Raw genomic sequence first — 19710 nt, forward strand, 5'->3', positions numbered from 1 at the left:
CTTATGGTTTCCCCGTAGGATTTTCAAGACAGGACTAACAGAAGTGTTTTGCCATTGCCTGCCTCTGCATAGCAACCTCAGACATTCTTGTTAGTCTCATCCAAGTACTATCCAGGGCTGACCTTGCGTAGCTTCTAAGATCTTATGAGATCAGGTGCTGGTTCAATTCAGTCAGATGAGAGTAAAATAACCCAACCCTCGTCACATCCATCAGCTTTTAAGTTCATAAATTAAGAACATTTTGCTCTGTAGTAGTAAAGAGCAATTGCCATATTTCTAGAATCATTAAACACTGGATATGGATACTATCAAGCACTTTGTCCCTTGCAAGACTGGCCTGCACAGCTTAAGAGCCGTCAAGTCAAATGCAACTCTCCAGTCACAAAGGGTGGCCTGCTGTGACCAGATAAATCTGCCATTTTGACTTCTCAGCTGGGGTATGAAAATGGAGGTGCTGCATACGAGGCATCTCAGGGTTGCAGTCCTAATCTAAAGAGATCTTTTGCTCTAAATCTGATATGCAGTAAGGATCTCCCTGGCTCATCTTCCTAATTTTGTTCAAAAGATTCCCTTAGAGACTCACCAAAATAGTTTTCCCCAAAGAGAAAACACCCTACATTAAATTATAGCAGCGAAGAAGTTTGAAAACCAGCAACACCAAAGCAGCCTGAATCCATTCATCCTCTCATGAGCTGCTTTAGCTCTGAACTCTTTTGATGAGCTCCTGGCTTTTACATCTATGTTGAATTTGTTTGTTTGTTTTTACTCTTTGGGTGGCAAGAAAAAAGAGAGCCACATACAAAGATCCAGTTCTCTGGTGAGGAGATGACATTTGCTTTAGGCTGTTGTGTACTTAATAAATGAGAGTGCTCCCTTCATGGGCATTTCAAAGCTTGCTTCAAGTCATGTCTTTTGATGGCCGGTGGCTACTAGCTACTGTCCCCCTCCCACTTGTCTAGGAGGTTGAGAGAAGCAGTTTTAACGTTGGAATGTATCCAGCAAAGTGGATTAAAGGGATTTTGCTCCTGGCTAGAAAAAAAGAAGCTGTGGGAAGGGGATGTCCAAGACCATGCTGTTGCATTTGAAGGAACTGAAGCTACTGTAAAAGGCTGTGCTATCCATGTGAGTATCTGCCCGCTCCTTTACATTTAGCTTTAATACCAATGTTAAGGAAACAATGAATTTTCAGTACATGACCCTGTGAAGGCTGAACATTCCTGCCACTTAGGAGAGTGAAGTAACAAAGAGGGGGGAAAGAAGGTAATTGAACAGTGCAAGTAGAGTATTTTAAGCATTACTGATCTCTGAATGGTCACTCCCAGAAGATTGCAACTGCGACTGTTCACTTGCAAGTTTCTTACGGTGCTTTGTTTACACGTGACACTAAAAACTGTTGAGAGGGATGGCACCTAGATTCATGTAACTGTTGTGAGTACGAAGGAAAAGAGCCTTTCCCCTTTCTAGATCACTTTGAATCCCATCAGGAAAAAAAAGACAAGCATGGTGAAGATCTTCTTTTGTCCACTGGGGCTTAAAGCAGTGGGGGCAGGGGAGGTGCATTTATTTTATTATTTATATTATTGGACATTAATATTCAACTTCTATTCCCAGTGGGCACCAAGAGCATTTGATAACATTGTTCTTTCATCCTCCATTTCACTCTTGCAATTACCACTCTGAGGTAGCGTCTTGCCCAGGATCACTTGGGGAGCTTCAATGGAAAGGGGAGCGGGATTTAAACATCCTGTCCAAGGGACATGGAAAGTTTCATGCTAAGAGTTATTAGGAAAGGGAATGAAAATAAAACAGCCAATATTGTAATTCCTTTTTTCATCACGCTATGGTGCAGTCTCATTTCAAATACTGTCAGCAGTTCTGGTCACTGTATCTCAAAAAGGATATTGCAGATCTAGAAAAAGTGCACAGGAGGGCAAACAACATTATTAGGATCATGCCCAGGGATAGTCTCAGCACCCCCATACTTACTAGAGGTGAAGAAGAGTGGGCCAGCTGGAGCAGCCTTCCTGGTGGTGGCCTCCATACAGAAGAATTTGGCCCCACCCCTATCTGGCAATACAGCAGGACAATCTGCTCTCCAGGTGATAGGCCGGTTGAACCCAGGCTTGCTCAGGAGGCCAGTGAAATTCCCAACTAAGCAAGGTCAAGTGTGGGAGGAACAGCTGCCACACAGGGTGGCCCCAGAGGCTTAATTTACCAACCACAGCTGGCTGTGAGGGAGGTGAGGCAGCCATTTTAAGGAAGAGTAGGGTGAAGCTGGAGGTCAGCCTGGCCTACTCACACTTGGCAATAACTTCTGCCAGTCAACCTGGGAGGGGCACCCTTAAGGAGGCAAAGGGTTGGGCATCTCAGGGAGTCTCAGGGGGTCTTTCTCATAAGGGCCCAGATGGGAGGACAGGTTGGTTTTCCTTGTAGCAAACCGGCTACAGGTAAAGGCTGTAGAAAGTGTGGACAATGGCTGCTGTTAACTGCTTCCCCTATCTAGCCTGTGACCTGTCAAGACCTCTGAGAGCAACTGGGGGGGGGGGGTCAGCTAGGCTTCTCAACTGCCCACTAATAGCAGGCAATTGCCCACCAATTTGCAGTGCTGCCACACTGAGATGAATATCACTTGGGGGAGTACTCTCCCAGGTAGTTTCTTTTAAATCTTACCCTGTGAGGTGAAAAAAAAAATCCCCTACTTTCCTAACTACTAGAAATCTAATTACTATTCTGGTTATGGATGGTGCCAGGTTTCAACTGTCATCTGGAAAATCCCCAGCATTCCTGACAGCTGTTGTGTAAATTGGGAAATGCCTTTGAAAAAGAGATCTTGGATGCATTCATAGTGTGACGGAGGTTGTCTACTCAGCCACCTTCCCAAAGCTGGAGCTGTCTGTGGCTTTCACTAGCTTGTTTGCTTGTTTGTGTGAAAATATTTACTGCACTTAGCTTGCCTCAGATATCTCTTAAGGGGCTGGAATCTTGGGGCTAAGAACTGAAAACTTCAGCATCAGACCCCATCAGTCCCCAACACTTCTCCCCAATAATGGCTAGATATTTCTGGAAGACTTACAAGCACAGCACGAAATCAACAAAGGTCACCTGCATTTTCTTTCTATTCCAGCCGCTGATACTTAGGGGCTGGTGATCTTGGGAGTTCCATTGAACTATTATGGCTAGTTAGCTGTCAGGGGCCAGCATCATGTAGTGGTTAAGATCAGTGGGACTCTATTCTGGAGAACTGGGTTTGCTTCCCCACTCTTCCACACGAAGCCTGCTGGATGACCTTGGGCTGGTCTCACTTCTCTTAGAACTGCCTCCATGTGGAGGCAGGCAATGGGAACCACAACTGAAAATCTCTTGCCTTGAAAAACGTATGGGGTTTCATAAGTCATCTGTGACTTGATGGCACTTTCCACCACCACCAAACTACTTGTAATATCTGTGTTCATGGATCTGGCTGCATTACTTATTCAGTATTCTATTTAGACAATATTCTAAATGCAAACCTACCAAGGTATTTATAGGATCATTAGTATGCTGTTTGTTTTTTCTTCAGTCCATTTCCTTACAGTCAGCAGTATAGACTGTGGGCACTTCTGCACATGCAGAATAACGCACTTTCAATCCACTTTCAGTGCACTTTGCAGCTGGATTTTACTGTGCAAAATAGCAAAATCCACTTGCAAATCATTGCTAAAGTGCATTGAAAATGGATTATTCTGCATGTGCAAAAGTGTCCTATGCTTCTCCCTACCCCCACTCCCCTGCCGGTGCACACTGAGCTGATACATGGATCTATCCACCCACATTCCTGGGATATTTCACAGCAAGGTCAAATTTCATTAAAAGTATATATGAAGTTGGGTGAAAAAACGAACACAAAACCAACTTCCATCACTTTATACTGAGACTGAATCTCATTTTCCATTTTATTGACATTCTCCTGATTTGGACAGATCCTTGTGGAACTCTGTGCTTGATGTGTTCTATCATCCTGAATAAGTTGGAGTCTTTTCTATTTTTTGCTGCTTCTGTGTTTACCCCAACTCAAGATCAGTTATGTATTATATAGTGCCTTGGTCCCTTGGTGGATCCCTCCTACGTTCCTTTTATTTATGTGAAATCCATTCATTTATTCCTGGCTTCTGCTTTCCGTTTTTTAATTTGTTAATGGTCCATAAGAGAATCTGGCCTCTTAGGGTGTAACTGCTGCTTACTTAGGAACTTTTTATGAGAAACTTTGGCTGTTGGGTAAATTTGGTAAGAGTTGTGTATTTGCATCACATCCTGATTTTAAATTGCACCTAACCCCCTCCCCACCGCCGCAGCAGGCAGTTTGTCTTATAGGGAAAAGCATCTAGGTATGTGGTATGTATGGAATTTCTGCCCCCAAAGGAGCAGCAGTTCTGGTGAGCACTTGTGACTGGGAAAGCGGCATGGGGGAAAGGTGAAAGAACCGTTGTGGGCCTGATCCACACACATCCCCCCATGCATCTGTGTCGTTGCTTCCATTTTTTAAAAACAGCCTAGGAGATCCTAGTCACAGATCTCCTGAATGTAAGTTGAATTTGGCCTTTAAATAATTTTAAAATATTAGAGAAGCAGAATATATCTTTAAAGACATTATGGTGTTTCTTCCATAATGAGGGTTACTCTTCAGCACGTGTGTGTGTTTCTCCACCAATTTACAGGAAACTAAAATTAGGTGAATAGGCAGTGTTACACTGGCTCAACAGTTCTCTTTCAGCTTCTTGTAATTCCCTTCACTTTGAGATTTCCACATTTGAAATTATATGAGATGCTGTTGGACTTTCGGGTGATCTTTCACATGCAGATATGTTGTATTTGATAGCCTCATAGTTACTAATTTATTATTCCCAAGTGGTTTGAGAATTTATATTCTATACCATGTCCTGAGTTTTACTGAAGCTTAAATTGAGTTCCTCAATTAATTGGAGGCTACTCAGATATAGATAGTCACTTTTGCCTAGAAATATGTTGGGCTGTCCATACCCATTTTCCCTGTCGGTGTTGGTTAAAATTGCCCAATGTTGTACTGTCTTATTTGGCTGTCTCCCTGGTTCTCTTTCTTTATCTCAAGATTACTATTACAGGAGAGGAATAGTATGTTCCAAGTAGTAAATTGCAGCATTGGCTCAATTTTTCTACCACTGTGATTGCGTGAAGAAACCCACAACATCCTTCTCTCCCTTCTCTTGTTCTCGTTGTTCTGCCAGAGTTTACAGTGTAGATAGAAGAGCTAGTTTTGCATGCAGCGGAATCTATTAAAGGCCTGGTTTAGTAAGTAGACTTGCATCTAGGAGAAGCAGCTGAGGGAAGTGGCCAAAATCCCATAAATGTGCATCCTTCTGAGGAAAGGAAAGGGGAGATCAGAGACTAGTAAATTTTTTCTTTGTAGCTAGCAATTTTGGGAGGGGCATTAGGTTGTTTTCTCTATTTGCTGTTCCTGACTTGATTATAATTTTTTACTAGGGACCGAAATTACAGAAAATGGTTTGGTGTTGCAATTTCTTGATGCTCTGCTTGTTTTTACAACTTCTAAGACATCGTATCATCAACAACCTGGCTTTTGCAAATCAATTCCATGGAATTTCCACAGTTCCAGAGTTGGCTTTTAAGTAACAAATCAATTTATGCAGTTGCAAATTCCAAAATGAGGGGGTGGGGGAATGTGGATCTGCTGGGAATGTTTTCTCAAAACTGATTTCTGTAGTTTACGAACAGATGTAGCACGCATTAATCAAATCCCCTTCCAGAGCAGTTCTTTCTCTTATGTGTATGAATAAGTTTTTCTGACTGCTCACAGGAACATTCTAACTCAGAAGATTTTGTTGTCCTTCAGTGTTTTTGACCGATCTTCTGCTATAAGAAAGGCAGAGGTGTAGCTAGGGAAAATGGAGCCCAGTGCAAAATCTTTGCACCCCTACCCATGGGTGGCCAAAAAATTTCTAAAAGCAATATACATTAAGATTGGGCTGCCATGTTCAAAATGAAAGTTCAACAAGGTGACTTACCTTATCCAACAAGTCATTGAATAAGTTTCAGTGATTGTTTTATGTCATTTTTAAAACAAGGAAGATTCCCAACAAATCTGGGGAGGGGCTGTGGCTCAGTGGTTGAGTATCTGCTTGGCACAGACGGTCCCAGGTTCAGCCCCTGGTATCTCTAGCTATAATGGTCTTAAGAACATAAGAATGAGCCTGCTGGATCAGACCAGAGTCCATCTAGTCCAGCACTCTGCTACTCGCAGTGGCCCACCAGGTGCCTTTGGGAGCTCACATGCAGGATGTGAAAGCAATGGCCGCCTTCTTTTTCTTCTCCCGAGCAGCTGGTCTGCTAAGGCATTTGCAATCTCAGATCAAGGAGGATCTTCTGTTAGGTGATGCCTGGAGAGCCACTGCCAGTCTGAGGAGACAATATTGACCTTGATGGACTAAGGGTCTGATTCAGTATAAGGCAGCTTCATGTTTCCATATGTTCAAATTATAGCATTTTGGATGGTGAGAACCAAAGAAGTACTGCTCCCCTCCTGTCCAGTGGACAGAGGCATAACCAGGAAAAACCCTGGAATGAACACATGCCAGGGAGTTCTGTCGATGTGTCTGATTTCTCCATTTGCAGCTGTTTTCATGTCTGCTAGGTGAGCATACAGAGAAGGAATCATGGCAACCCTGGCCACATCGCTCATCTGTTTACTAGGCAGATTTATCCCCAACAGATCTACCTCCAAGTTTTTGTGTCTTGTAAAGGGGTGGCAAACAGGCGGCATGGATTCAAATAGCACCAAGGAGTAGGTTGACAATATGGCAGAGTGAACTGTTTGGCCAGCAACAAGCCAATCAGCAAAGCAGGAAGATGCCACACTAGAATGCAGTGGAACCTCGGTTTTTGTCGGTAATCCGTTCAGCAGGAGCCGGCGAAAACCAAAACCGATGAAAACCGAGGCACCATAGGGCCACCTACCTTGCACTGGGTCACCCTCTAGTGACCCAGTGCACTAGAGGTCACCCTCTAGTGATGCGATTTTGATGGACAGCAGGCAACGGAAATCGGCAAAAACCGAGGCGATTGACGAAATCCAAGTCAACTTTTTCATCCAGTCAATCGACAAAAACCAAAACGAACGAAAACCGAGGGCGACGAAAACCAACGGTCCACTGTATATGCCTCTCACACTGGATCAATACTTTGGTTTAAGTATTTCTTTAGCCTCTGAGAACGTTAATAGCATATTGCTAAATTGCAGGTATGCTTAAGAGCCCTGGGAAGACTAGACAGTGTCACAACAAAGGGAGGAATTTAAGATCCCACACCTCAAGCTTGAACTTTACACTGCAGGTAAAAATTTGGGAGATCCTGTGTCTGCCTCAGACCAGACCAGTGAAAATAGTAATAGCTGCTAACCTGAATCTGGGAAAATATCAGAAGTCCCAGATGTTGATGAGCACTGTTATTGTCTTCTGTAATAAGTCTCCAGATATTCCAGCATTCTTAGATGTGTGTTCTAGAAATACTAACATTCTGATCTGTTTTTCAGGCATGGAAACCAAATAATTAAGCAGCAGGATGGAAGGCAAAGGACCTTATCGCATCTATGACCCCGGTGGGGGAACACATGAAAAAGCAGCTGCTGCCTTTGATCGATTGGTGGAGGAGAATTCTAGGCTGAGGGAAAAGATGCAAGGGATAAAGTCACTAGGTAACGGTGAGAATGGAAGCTGAGTGACTGCAAACGATTCCATTTTTTTAAGCTTTGGAATTCCAGCACTGCAGAAGCAAACCTTTATTGATATGGCGCAGTACTACCCCTTTCCCAAGCCTTCGTGGCAGTGTTGTAGAGATGTCGGAATAAGCAAAAGGGTTTTAAAAGATCCTATTTAAATAATTCTCATCTAAGTATTTGTTGGAGCATTAATGCCTTGGTTGAAAGGGTTCTTACCTTGTGAAAAGGGTCTTGCTTTGTGCATCAGCACAAACACCTACAGAGGTTGCACACTTCCAGAGTACCTCCCAGGTGACTACAGGTCCTGCTAATACCCAAAAGGTGCCTCGGATGAGAACATTTTAAACCCCAACATCATCCATACAGAAAAATAATTCCATTAAGGCTTTTGAAAAGTGCCGCACATTGGAGGCAGTGTCACATCCTGAATGGTGTTGCATCTCATAGTAGACAGTTTTCTCTTTGTAGTCAGAGAACCATCTATAATCATTTTCACATTAATACCATTAACCTGAAAGTGAGTTCTGTGTACCTCAGAAGGTTTCACCAATGGATATTAAAATTCAGTAGGTATGTAAAGTCTCTGATTGCATTTCATTTTGATATTTTTCATGAGTTGGAGCTTAATTCCTTTAAAAAAATAGGATCTGCATACATTTCTGTGTGAGTTCTCCAAGATAAAGTGCTTTAAATCTTAGCTGTCCCTGTTTGTGGCTGAAGTCTTGTCTGCAAGAAGTACAGAGTTTAAATTGTGGTATTACACTAGAATGGCTTCTTAAGTGATGATTTTCTTACATGGAGATAATCTCTGTGCATTCACTGACTTTGGCCATACACTTGCAACAGAGCAATTTTTCCACATCACTTCATGAGCAGTATTGTATGCATAGTTGCTTTTTTCCTGCAGCAGAAATGTGTCTCCATGAATAACAAAATATCCTGGTTGAAGTTGCATCAAAGTTCAGGGGATAACTGACCTTCAGTTCTAGGATAAACTATTGACCTGGGGATAACTGCATACTAGACACATTACTGGTCACTTATACATGCATGGGAGATTTAAATCACACCTTGGCTGTTTTGACAGGGGAACTACTGGAAGAGTCTCAGTTGGAAGCATCAAGACTACGACAGAAGGTGGAGTGTTTAGTGAACGACAATGAAATGCTGAGATCTGCTTCCTCTCTGGACAAACTTGCTGAAAGAGCAGGTATAAAGGAACCAACTAGTGACCATCAGCCTATATAAGTCCTTGAGGACAGCTGGACTTTTGTGTTGGGTGTATATATTGCATTCAGGAGGAGGGATGCCTTCAATGATGCTGTAGGCCAGGGATTCCTGACCTTTTTGAGCCTTTGGGTACTTTTGGAATTGACACAGGATAGTGTGCATAGCCAGAATATGACTGTCACATGAGGTGTAGCCAGCCACAAAATGACGGCAGTATGTTATCTTCAATCATTTAATGAGGAACCTTGTGATGTGGTGGCAGCTGTTGCCAAAGCAAAGTTTTAAAAAAATATGTAAAGCCAATTCAGTAGTCTGTCAGAAGCCTTGCTGGGCAAATCGCCACCCGACCTCACCCACTTTCCATAAACACTTGGCAGGCGTCAGGAAAAGTGTCTGCAAGTGCTATGGCACCTATGGGTGCCATGTTGGAGACTTTATTGAAGTCTTAATTCACTTGTCATTGGCTCCCTGGCTGGAGTTATCAGAAAAGTCCCAACAAGGAAACCCCCTTCCCCAAATATAATTTTTTTATACTTACAAACTGAATGGTACTAAGAAACACAACTTGTTACAATGAAATGGGATAATCTACAAAAAAAAGCAGTATATACAAATACAATCTATTTATAACCAAAAGCCATAATGTTAGCAAAAAATAATAAAATTTTAAAAATAAAGCATTTTTATTCCATGGGCATATTTACAGCACTCTAAACCAAACCATGTGAGGTTGAAATATTCTTACTACTGTTATCTAGACATTTTAAATGCATTGAGCAGGCCCTTGAGTGGCTTTATGTCTAAGAATAAGAGATTCCTGGGAGCTTAAGACCTAGACCAGGGGTAGGGAACCTGCGGCTCTCCAGATGTTCAGGAACTACAATTCCCATCAGCCCCTACCAGCATGGCCAATTGGCCATGCTGACAGAGGCTGATGGGAATTGTAGTTCCTGAACATCTGGAGAGCCTCAGGTTCCCTACCCCTGACCTAGACAGATGAATGGAGTTTTGATTCAGCCCTTTCTCAGAGGTGGGTTGCATGTGTGCATTCCAAATCTTTCTTTAACAAATTCGGACAACAAACCTGTGAGATAGTTTAAGCTGAATCATAGTAATTGGGCAAAAGTTGTTTACTGACTTCTTTTGACTTGTTTCCAAGGATTGGTCAGTCTCTGTCTTGCAAATGTAAGAGGCGTAGGGATGTAATTGTGGGCAGGGACAGGTAAAGTCTGACCTCTGGAAATAGCTGAACTCACAGCTCCCAAGTTAAGGAGGAGGACCATTCCTGGAAGTTTTTAGGCCATTCAATTTGCTAGGGCTTTTAATGAGGTGGCAACAGAAGGCATATGGCATGGAGAGGGGGTTACTGGGATTTTAATGTACTTGGTGTGGTGGAAAGTTCTGTCAAGTCACAGCTGACATATAGTGATCCCATAGGGCAGTGGTCTCAAAGCCCTCTCTGTGGGCACATGCAAACAGTTGCCTCCCCCCCCCCTTCATCTAGGCTGGCCTGGGCCGCCAAGCCTAGACTACCACCAAGCTTACTCCCGAGTAACGCACACCTCAGAGCCAACCGTTTTTCCTAAACTAAAACCTCAGTATTCAGGTTAAATTGCTGTGTTGGCACTTTGCGATAAATAAGTGGATTTTGGGTTGCAATCTGGGCACTCAGTCTCGAGAAGGTTCGCCATCACTGCCATAGGGTTTTCAAGGCAAGACACACTCAGAGGTGGTTTGCCGTTGCCTGCATCTGCGTGAACTGAGACATTTCTGAGAGAACTATGACTGGCCCAAGACACCCTGCAGGCTTCTTGTGGAGGAGTGGGGAATTGAACCCAGTCCTCCAGATTAGAGTCTGCTGCTCTTAACCAGTACACTATTCTGGCTGTCCCCCAAAAAACTTTTTTTGTGCAGTCAAGTCACAGTTGACTTATGGCAACCCCTTCTGGGGTTTTCAAGGCAAGAGACATTCAGGGGTGGTTTGCTGTTGCCTGCCTCTGACTCGCACCTCTGTCCCTGGAGGTCTCACATCAGATACCAACCAAGGCTAACCCTGCTTAGCTTCTGAAATCTGAGGAGATTAGCCTAGTCTGGGGCTATCTAGGTCATTTAAAAAACATAATTAATTTTATTTAAATAAGTCTGTTTAAATTGATTCATGAATACAAATGAGAAGTAACTAGAAGTGTTTTTTGTATGCAGCCAAGGGGACACAGCAGTTAGGATTTCATGAATGGATTTCCTGTGTGAATTTTTCAAAACTTCGAATAGCAAAATGTTTAGATCTAAGGGTGGAGGCTTGATGTTTATCGGGGTCATGGTGCAGGAAGATTTAACTTTTTCTCCCATGCCAGGTTCCTGAGCTCAGTGCAGCAGTGGCGTAGTGGTTAAGAGCAGGTGTACTCTAATCTGGAGGAACCGGGTTTGATTCTCCGCTCTGCCACTTGAGCTGTGTAGGCTCATCTGGGCAATTCCGATTAGCCTGTACACTCCCACACACGCCAGCTGGGTGACTTTGGGCTAGTCACAGTTCTTCTGAGCTCTCTTAGCCCTACCTACCTCACAGGGTGTTTGTTATGGGGGTGGGAGGGAAAGGAGTTTGTAAGCCCCTTTGAGTCTCCTTACAGGAGAGAAAAGGGGGATATAAATCCAAACTCTTCTTCTCAGTCACTCTCACAAACCTGCTCTTTTCCCATTATGGGGGAAGAAAACATAACGGTGCCCTTTGTGTTTCTTTGCAGTTGACTCCAAAAAGCCAGGTGATACTAGGAAAACAGAACAGGAAGCAAGAGCTAACCCCTTACACTGCAGTCCCGGTTTAAATCCCCCTCCTACCCATTTCACATAGATCAGTTACAACAGGAAAATCAGGCTCATTCCGAACAGTTCATGGTATCTTGATATCAGGTCTGATTTAGTCATAGGAGAGTTGCCTGTCTAACCAAACAAGGTGCAAAACCATGGCAGAAGTGCCTCATTCTCAACAGTGAAAAAGAGAGTAGCATTAAAAAAGAGTCTGCTGGAAGCTAAGCTAAGAACTTCACAAGTTCCAATGAATGCACATATAATGTCCATATAGTGTACGCTTGTTTGCTCTTTTTATGTGTATAGAATAACTCTCATGTTACAGTCAACTCATATGCAGCTGAACATGTGATTGGAGTCCTGCATGTAACCAGGTACTAGTCCCAGATTTCATCTGTAATGTGAATACACTTTGGCTGTTTTTTACAGACAGATAAGTGCATGTACTGACAGGATGTATGTGTGTTCACTGTAATGTGAATAGGGTTTATGAGTCATATGTGTGCCAGCCCAGCCACCTGAGACAGAGAAATCAGGGGTTTGATTCAATACCTGGGAAATACCTGTCCCTCATATCCATCTGTCCTACCTCACAAAAGCATAAATTCAGAGCAGGGCCCCTAAACAGGGATGTCAGCTGCTTGACAGACCTATCCCTGAAGTAGATCTGAACATGCAAGTCCTTTCTGTTAGCCAAGGCGAAATATTTAGGTCTTTAAAGGTCAAAACCAGCATGATGAACTAGGCTAGGAGCCAAGGTAGAAGGCATGAAATCGGTGTGATATGAAAAACCCTGATGCAGCCCTATTGTGGCTATTGCGTTTTGTATGAGTGAGTCATCTCAGCACACTTCAAACGCAGGCCCACACTGAGAGCACATGACTGGAAACTTTGATTCGGAGGATTGCATGGCCACGTTTGGTCAGACAATTATACGTTTTCAACCCTGTTGGGGGCAGGAATACGTTTGGGTAACTAGTATGCAAGTTAAATGGCTTGCTGCTCCCTCTACTGTGTCTGATTCTTAATAGCAGCCTATAAAGATTCAGCTCTCTTTTTGCTACCGAAACAGCCCAAGAGCTAGTTTGGGTGAAAGGAGCATAGCAGGCCTGAAGGCGTGATACGTCACAGTAACCCTGTTCATGAGTTACAGTGAATACACACACAGTCCATCTGATTTTTCTTTATATGTGCTTTCAGTAACTCTCATGCTTCCTTCAAAACATGTCTAGTGGAATATGTGTTTGAAACTCCATAATTACCCAGGTGTTGGTCTCCCAGCATAATTGGTAATGTGAATGTGATTGTGGATATTTGCTCTTTCTTGCAAACATATTATGTACATACATGCAGGGTGTACATGCATTCACAATAACAAGAGGAGGACCCTCTAGGGTTCATGGGGGATGGGAAATTCCATTAAAGCAAACAAACCTAACCTCTGGTGCCACTTGGCTACGGGTACTGGAAAAGCAGTTGGGCCCACTGGTTCTCTACTTCAGATCCTCTTTAGAGTACTAATTGAATACCCCAATTAAGTCCCCACCCCCACCATCACCTTTGTCTTCCCCTTCTTCTCCAGTATTTCCTCCCAGCTCTGTTCCCCTTCACACTTGAGAGTCTGGATATACTTGATGGATCTGGGGAAGACAGTATAAGAGAGCTGGCATAGTGTAGTGGTTAAGAGCAGGTGGGCTCTAATCTGGAGAACCAGGTTTGATTCCCTGCTCTGCCGCTTGAGCTGTGGAGGCTTATCTGGTGAACCAGATTAGCTTGTGCACGCCTACACATTCCTGCTGGGTGATCTTGGGCTAGACACAGTTCTTCTGAGCTCTCTCAGCCCCACCTACCTCAGAGGGTGTTTATAGTGAGGGGGAAGGGCAAGGAGATTGTAAGCCCCTTTGAGTTTCCTTACAGGAGAGGAAGGGGGGGATATAAATCCAACTCTTCTTCCTTTGGTGTTTGAGTCAAACTGCACTTTGTGGAGGACATCCATAATCAGATTCTTGTGTGGATTTTTAAAGGAGGAGAAAGAGATTCATGTTTGGGCAATGGTGGAGAAGCAGTCCCTACCCCTTCCTTGCTGGAGCTGCTGTTTCCCCTGTAGTGGGAACCATACCTGTGCATGGGGTACAAGTCACAGGTCTCCCACACTGTGTGTAGCTTGGCCTAGTCTTCAAAGCTCAGAAAATATTGTTGGCAGTTAATCTCCTTTGAGATCTAAATGGGCTGCAGATGGGAAAGCTTTGAAAGCAGAGTGACTTTCGTTGCTCAGAACTGCTGTGTGCTGATTCCAGGAGGAAAGGGGGAATTTCCAGCTGACACTGATCAAAAGCTATTCGTATACATTTGCATGGCATAGCAAACATTGCCTGAAACTTCTCTCCAGGGACTGTTGTCAATTACTACATGGACTTGTGCTACATTTGAGGTGTGAAGCTTTTCTGATCTGTCCCGGGGGATTTTTGGGTGCTGGCTAAGACAAGAAGGGAAAGGCTGTGCTATGACATGAGACTGAAGGATTTCCTTAATAGTTTGTAGCTATGGTGTATTTATTTTAGGCATTCTTGCTGGGGCCAGATAAGTTGCCACAAGGTTGAAGGCTTTATTTACTCCTTAAAGGAATCAGGATTTATTTGTGCTAATGCACGGGTGGGTAAGATCCTTTCGCTGTCCAACTATCTATGCATCTGTTTTGCTGTCTGTCTTTCTCTCTCCACCCCCACCCCCTTCCCTTTACACATCTGATGTTTTCATCAACAAGACTAGTCCTCTGACATCAGAAATGTTCATGTTTACTGTGCTCTTCAAATTTCTTTTCTTTTGCAGGAGGCAGCCCAGATATTTGCTCATCTCCAGTAGTTCTAGGAGAAGATCTGAAGGACCTGGCACAAGGCACGCAGAGACCACCTTCCAGTGTAAGAAATTTTACTTGAATAGGAAGAATCCAGATTCCACCTGTGGGAATAAGGTCCATTACAAATTCTGGTCCTTACGTCTGAGTAACCATGAATACCATTGGGTTGCAAGAATTAGCTGTACCTTTGTGGCGGGTGGGGGGAGGGACCTGTATCAGCAGAAATTTATTTGTTCAGTAAGCATTTAGGATTTCTGTGAAAATCTCTACAATGCATATAGAATTTTAATGGACTACCATGCTTTAAATGCTATTTTTACCCACACACTTTTATAAGGTGGGCCATTAGGACTATCATTTTAAAATGCAGCATTAGAGGGAATAGAAACAAATTGCTCATTTTCATGGAGCTTCTGCTCAGGGCTGCCTTCACGGAACAGAAAGCTTATTTGTGTTCTGTCACCTTAAGAGCACTCACTCTCCCTTCCTCAGTTCAGGCAGGAACTTGTGCGTACACTTAAACGTAACCTCTTAAAAGGGAGAGGGCAGAGTGTGTCCCTCAGTTCTTGTTTCGCTGCCATGGAGTTTAGATCACTTAATTGTAGCTCTGTCATCGTTGAGTTCTTGGCTTTCTACGGTGGCTGAACCAAAGAAGGACACTCCAGATGGCAAAGACGGACTTGCACAGGGAATGTCTCCTTTGCTTGGGTGAGACCCATATCCCATCTGCTTGTAAGGCCTTCCTGTCCCTCACTCTGTGGGCTAGACATGGTAGGGCCTCCCAGCTCTTTATAAGCTGGCTGTTCCACTGGAGGGAACCAACAAATCATCCCCTACTACTTTCTCGGTGCCAGCTGGCACCTCAGCCTCTGCCCCACTATCCCTCACTAGGACTGTTTCCGAGCCTTTGGCAAAAATGGAGAAGTGAGCAGACAAACATCAGGAGAAGAAAAGGCTACGATTGAGAGGTCTCCGGATCTGAAGGTGCTCCATTACCTCTCTCTATCCCGGTTTCTGCAGCCATTATTGGAACTGAGGGGCAGGAGCCCCACAAGGAGACAAATCTGTCCCAGTGCCACAGAATTGAGGCACTCAGCATCGCTGCAGCAGCAGCTGATTTGGGACATTCGGTTGCCACTGTCTCCTCAGAACTATTACACCTGAAAGAATCAGGTCTATCCACCTCCTTCATCAGGGTGTACCTTTCTGCTGTCTTGGTGTTCCACAGTGGATTTGGTTTTCAGTTTTTTCTCCTCAGAAAGATTCCTTCTGGTTCAATAATCTCTATCCCACTCCTATCCCACAATAGAGCTTGACTTTGGGCTTCTCTAGGCTCATGGGCAAGGCCATTGAACTATTAGCCTCATGCAGCCTGGATGCATTGTCTTGTAAGATGGCATTTCTAGTGGCCAAAACAACAGGAGTGGGGGTAATTAAAGGACTCCATGCTGGGACACCCTCTCCCTTCACCAAATTCCGTAGTGACAAGCATCGCCCCAAGGTGGTCACACTGTTCCACTTGGAATAAGACATTGTGCTGCCAGTGTTATGCCCTAATCCAGCAACACAGCCTGAGCAATCCCTTCATATGTTGGACCTGAGGAATGTTCTGCTGTTCTGCATCAACTGCACAAAGCCATTCCATTCCATAGAACCTCTTTGTCTGCTTTGTGGACAAGCACACAGGTTGCAAGGTGATAAGGCAGTCTGTCAAAGTGGGCCACCCAGGCCTATAATGCTGCCTGTATGGACTGCCCATTAGCGGTCTGTGCACACACTTCATCCACTTCCACTGCCTGGGCGTCCAATGTGACCATAGATGACATCTACCATGCAACCATGTGGCCGTCCGCTTTCACCTTCATAAGGCACTGTACCATAGATGTCAACTCCGGGAGAGAGGCAGCAGTCAGGATAGCTGTCCTGCAGATGATGTTTAAATGGCAGCCTTATGCCCTCCAACAAGGTAAGGAAGCTTGCTACGCTCCCAATGCGGAACTGCACAGAAGCTCCACAAAGATGAAGAGCGGCATTGCACTGACCTGTGTAATGATGGTTCATCACATGGACTTCTGTGCAGGCACACATACCCTCCCTTCTACTCCACAGCAACTCTCTGCATAAAGTATGTAGCTGTGGTGGCAGCAGGGTGTACTCTGCCCTCTCCCTTTTAACACACTAAGTTTAGGCATGAAAGTTCCCACAGGGAGGGGGGAGTGAGTGGTCTTAAAATGACAGAACAGAAATAAGCTTTCGTTTTTCTGAAGGCAGGGCTGTGTCCCTGCACAGAAGTCTACTCAGTGAATCACTGTTACACAGATAGGCACAACTCTCTTCATTTGTCTTCTGCTGCTAAATGATCCTCACGTGTGTTTTGTCTCCTTGACAAAGTACCCTTAGGGTTTCGATCACTTCTGACAGATTGTCCCTCAACTATCTCTAGACTTGCCACATGCCCAATATTATACAGGGGTGGTTTTTAAAAATAAATGTTTTCACCATTGGATAATTATGAATGCTGAATTTTGAGACCGTCTGTGCCATAGAAACCAGATTTTGTAATCAGTGCTATTTGACCTTATTCACTAAACTAAAGAAGTGTTAACATCTTGCGGTTCACCTTCACTAAGAGAAATGTGCTCCATGTTAAATAATCATTTAAAAATGTGAAGGGAGCTGGATAGGCTGCATTTTAAAAAACTCATGCTAGAGTAACGACCCACTCTTTTTTCCAGTATAGAAAGCCTGGTGGGATATACGATGTCTTGATTCTTTTTTCAACATCTCTGCAGGGGTCATCATCTGAATTTGAAATTGTTGGTGCTGAAGATAAGAAATCTTCCCATGAGAGCAGTAAGAAATCAGTAAGACCATGCCAATTTTACTTTTTAATAATATAAAGAATTTGCTGTTCAGAAGTTCTGTATGTGTACTATGTTTTGTTTTCATTTTTCCTTCTGCAATGTTGGTAGATTGCGGGGAGTGGGTATGAAGGGAAAGAAAACCATACAAGTGTGCAGGCTTTTTATTGTTATTATTTATTGTTCAATAAAGCATCTTACAAAACAACATGAACAAAAAAGCAGTATCAAAACCTTGCAGTCTAAAGTCTGACAATGTAGAAGGCAATGAAATGTAAAGGTTTCATTTCAGTTGGTTGGAAAATTGCAGATGATGGTCAATTTCTGAAATGTTTCCCCTGGTATTTGCTTTCCCAAACCACAGCTGTTGTCTGGACCTGAAGTTTTGAGATGGGAGCCATTTTCCCCTATAGGCTGCCCTTCCTATCAAAATTGTATCCTGCCATGCTTTTTTTCCCAACAGGGCAAAATGCTATGAAAAAAAAGGCCGTTCAAGCTAGTGGTTAGGAAATTTTAGCAAAAATCCCTGCCAAAATATCTCACAGGGTAAGCAAGAAATGCCCTCGTCTTTCCATGAACTTCTTATCCAGCTTATAGATTTCTGTGTTGGGCTCGTACCCATGCACGTGCCAGAGAGCTTGTAACCACATACGTGCCACACGATTTCTTTAGTTGGCCCCTTTCCCAGAACAAGCTGATGGGAAGTGTTCGATCAAGCAAGCTGAAAGTGCTGTTGTTGAGAGGGCTTTTTTTGGCTCATGTATGCAAAGCTATTTGTGTTGGCAGACTACTTCCTTGTCCTAAGCTAGCAGCACAGGCTTTCTCACAAGCCTGAGCAATCGGTTGTTGTGGTGGCAGAAAACATGCATCAGACAGGATGCTGAGACATCCCTGAGGAAAAGGGCTGGGCAGCCCTCTGAGTGGTGAAATGGCCCAAAGCAAGCTAGTGAAGCCTTCTACTTTCAAAAAGTAGAACAGGATCCTTTGGCCCTTGACAGAAATGTCACCTGTTTTTAAGAACATAAGAACATAAGAACAAGCCAGCTGGATCAGACCAAAGTCCATCTAGTCCAGCTCTCTGCTACTCGCAGTGGCCCACCAGGTGCCTTTGGGAGCTCACATGTAGGATGTGAACGCAATGGCCTTCTGCGGCTGTTGCTCTCGATCACCTGGTCTGTTAAGGCATTTGCAATCTCAGATCAAGGAGGATCAAGATTGGTAGCCATAAATTGACTTCTCCTCCATAAATCTGTCCAAGCCCCTTTTAAAGCTATCCAGGTTAGTGGCCATCACCCACACTCCACCAGCTGAGTAGCATATTCCAAACACTCAATCACATCGTTGCGTTGAAGAAGTGTTTTCCTTTCTTTATTAGTCCTAATTCTTCCCCCCAGCATTTTCAATGAATGCCCCCTGGTTCTAGTATTGTGAGAAAGAGAGAAAAATTTCTCTCTGTCAACATTTTCTACCCCATGCATAATTTTATAGACTTCAATCATATCCCCCCTCAGACGTCTCCTCTCCAAACTAAAGAGTCCCAAAGCTGGTCACAAGTACTGACTCCAGTGCTGTCTGAAAATTTCACAACCTTTAGGGCTCTGAATGAAGTGGAGAACTGCTGTTCTTTTCTACTTCTATGTGCAAGGAACTGAGGGTTGACAAGAATTGGGGATTCCTCCATAGTTTGTTTTCTGCTCATTTTCTTCAACATCTTGTTATTTATATTTACACATTTCATCCCCAAACTTATAAAAGTCAGCAACAAATCCAGATAATTAATTTCTCCTCCTGTTCCCCAAACCATTGATACTTCAAGCCAAATCACACTAAGGATTCACAGCAGTGGATTTTTTCTCCTCAGTAAGGGCTCTTCCGCAGTCCTCTAGCTTGAATTTGTCCGTCTGGACAATGGCAGAGCAAGAAATTAAATCCAAATTTTTTCCTAAATGCAGTTCCTGTGCTAACTAACCATAAGGGACAAAAAAATAGAGACTTTCTCCCTAAAGGAAAAAATTAATACATACATTTCACGGCAGAGGCCAAACCTTTACCTCTGAGCCAGTGTTTTTGTTCCCAGAGCCGTGTGGCACCTGCTTGGTAGGCCCATACAAGGGTGGAGGCAGGAGAAAGAGGCTAAAGGAAACAACTGTTACAATTAATAATAAAATACATTTGTTTTGAGATTTGGGGTATATGTGGAACACTTGAAG

General features: G+C 43.7%; 1 protein-coding gene across 8 annotated transcripts in view; it reads left to right on the top strand.

Annotated features, from left to right (window-relative positions):
- Positions 1-19710, top strand: part of TNIP1 (TNFAIP3 interacting protein 1) — a 68131-nt gene that overhangs the window by 25449 nt on the left and 22972 nt on the right. For 5 of the 8 annotated variants that reach the window (XM_048487821.1, XM_048487819.1, XM_048487818.1 and 2 more), the window contains 4 exons: positions 7562-7729; positions 8835-8957; positions 14612-14700; positions 17432-17503. In XM_048487821.1, coding sequence (XP_048343778.1) covers positions 7591-7729; positions 8835-8957; positions 14612-14700; positions 17432-17503 — 423 coding nt within the window. In that variant the 5' untranslated portion in view covers positions 7562-7590. Of the gene's footprint in view, positions 1-7270; positions 7363-7561; positions 7730-8834; positions 8958-14611; positions 14701-17431; positions 17504-19710 lie in introns of all 8 variants that reach the window. The other 3 variants (XM_048487822.1, XM_048487824.1, XM_048487820.1) reach the window with 2 other exon arrangements.

This window comes from Sphaerodactylus townsendi, linkage group LG03 (assembly GCF_021028975.2).
Source record: "Sphaerodactylus townsendi isolate TG3544 linkage group LG03, MPM_Stown_v2.3, whole genome shotgun sequence".
Taxonomy (NCBI): Eukaryota; Metazoa; Chordata; class Lepidosauria; order Squamata; family Sphaerodactylidae; genus Sphaerodactylus; species Sphaerodactylus townsendi.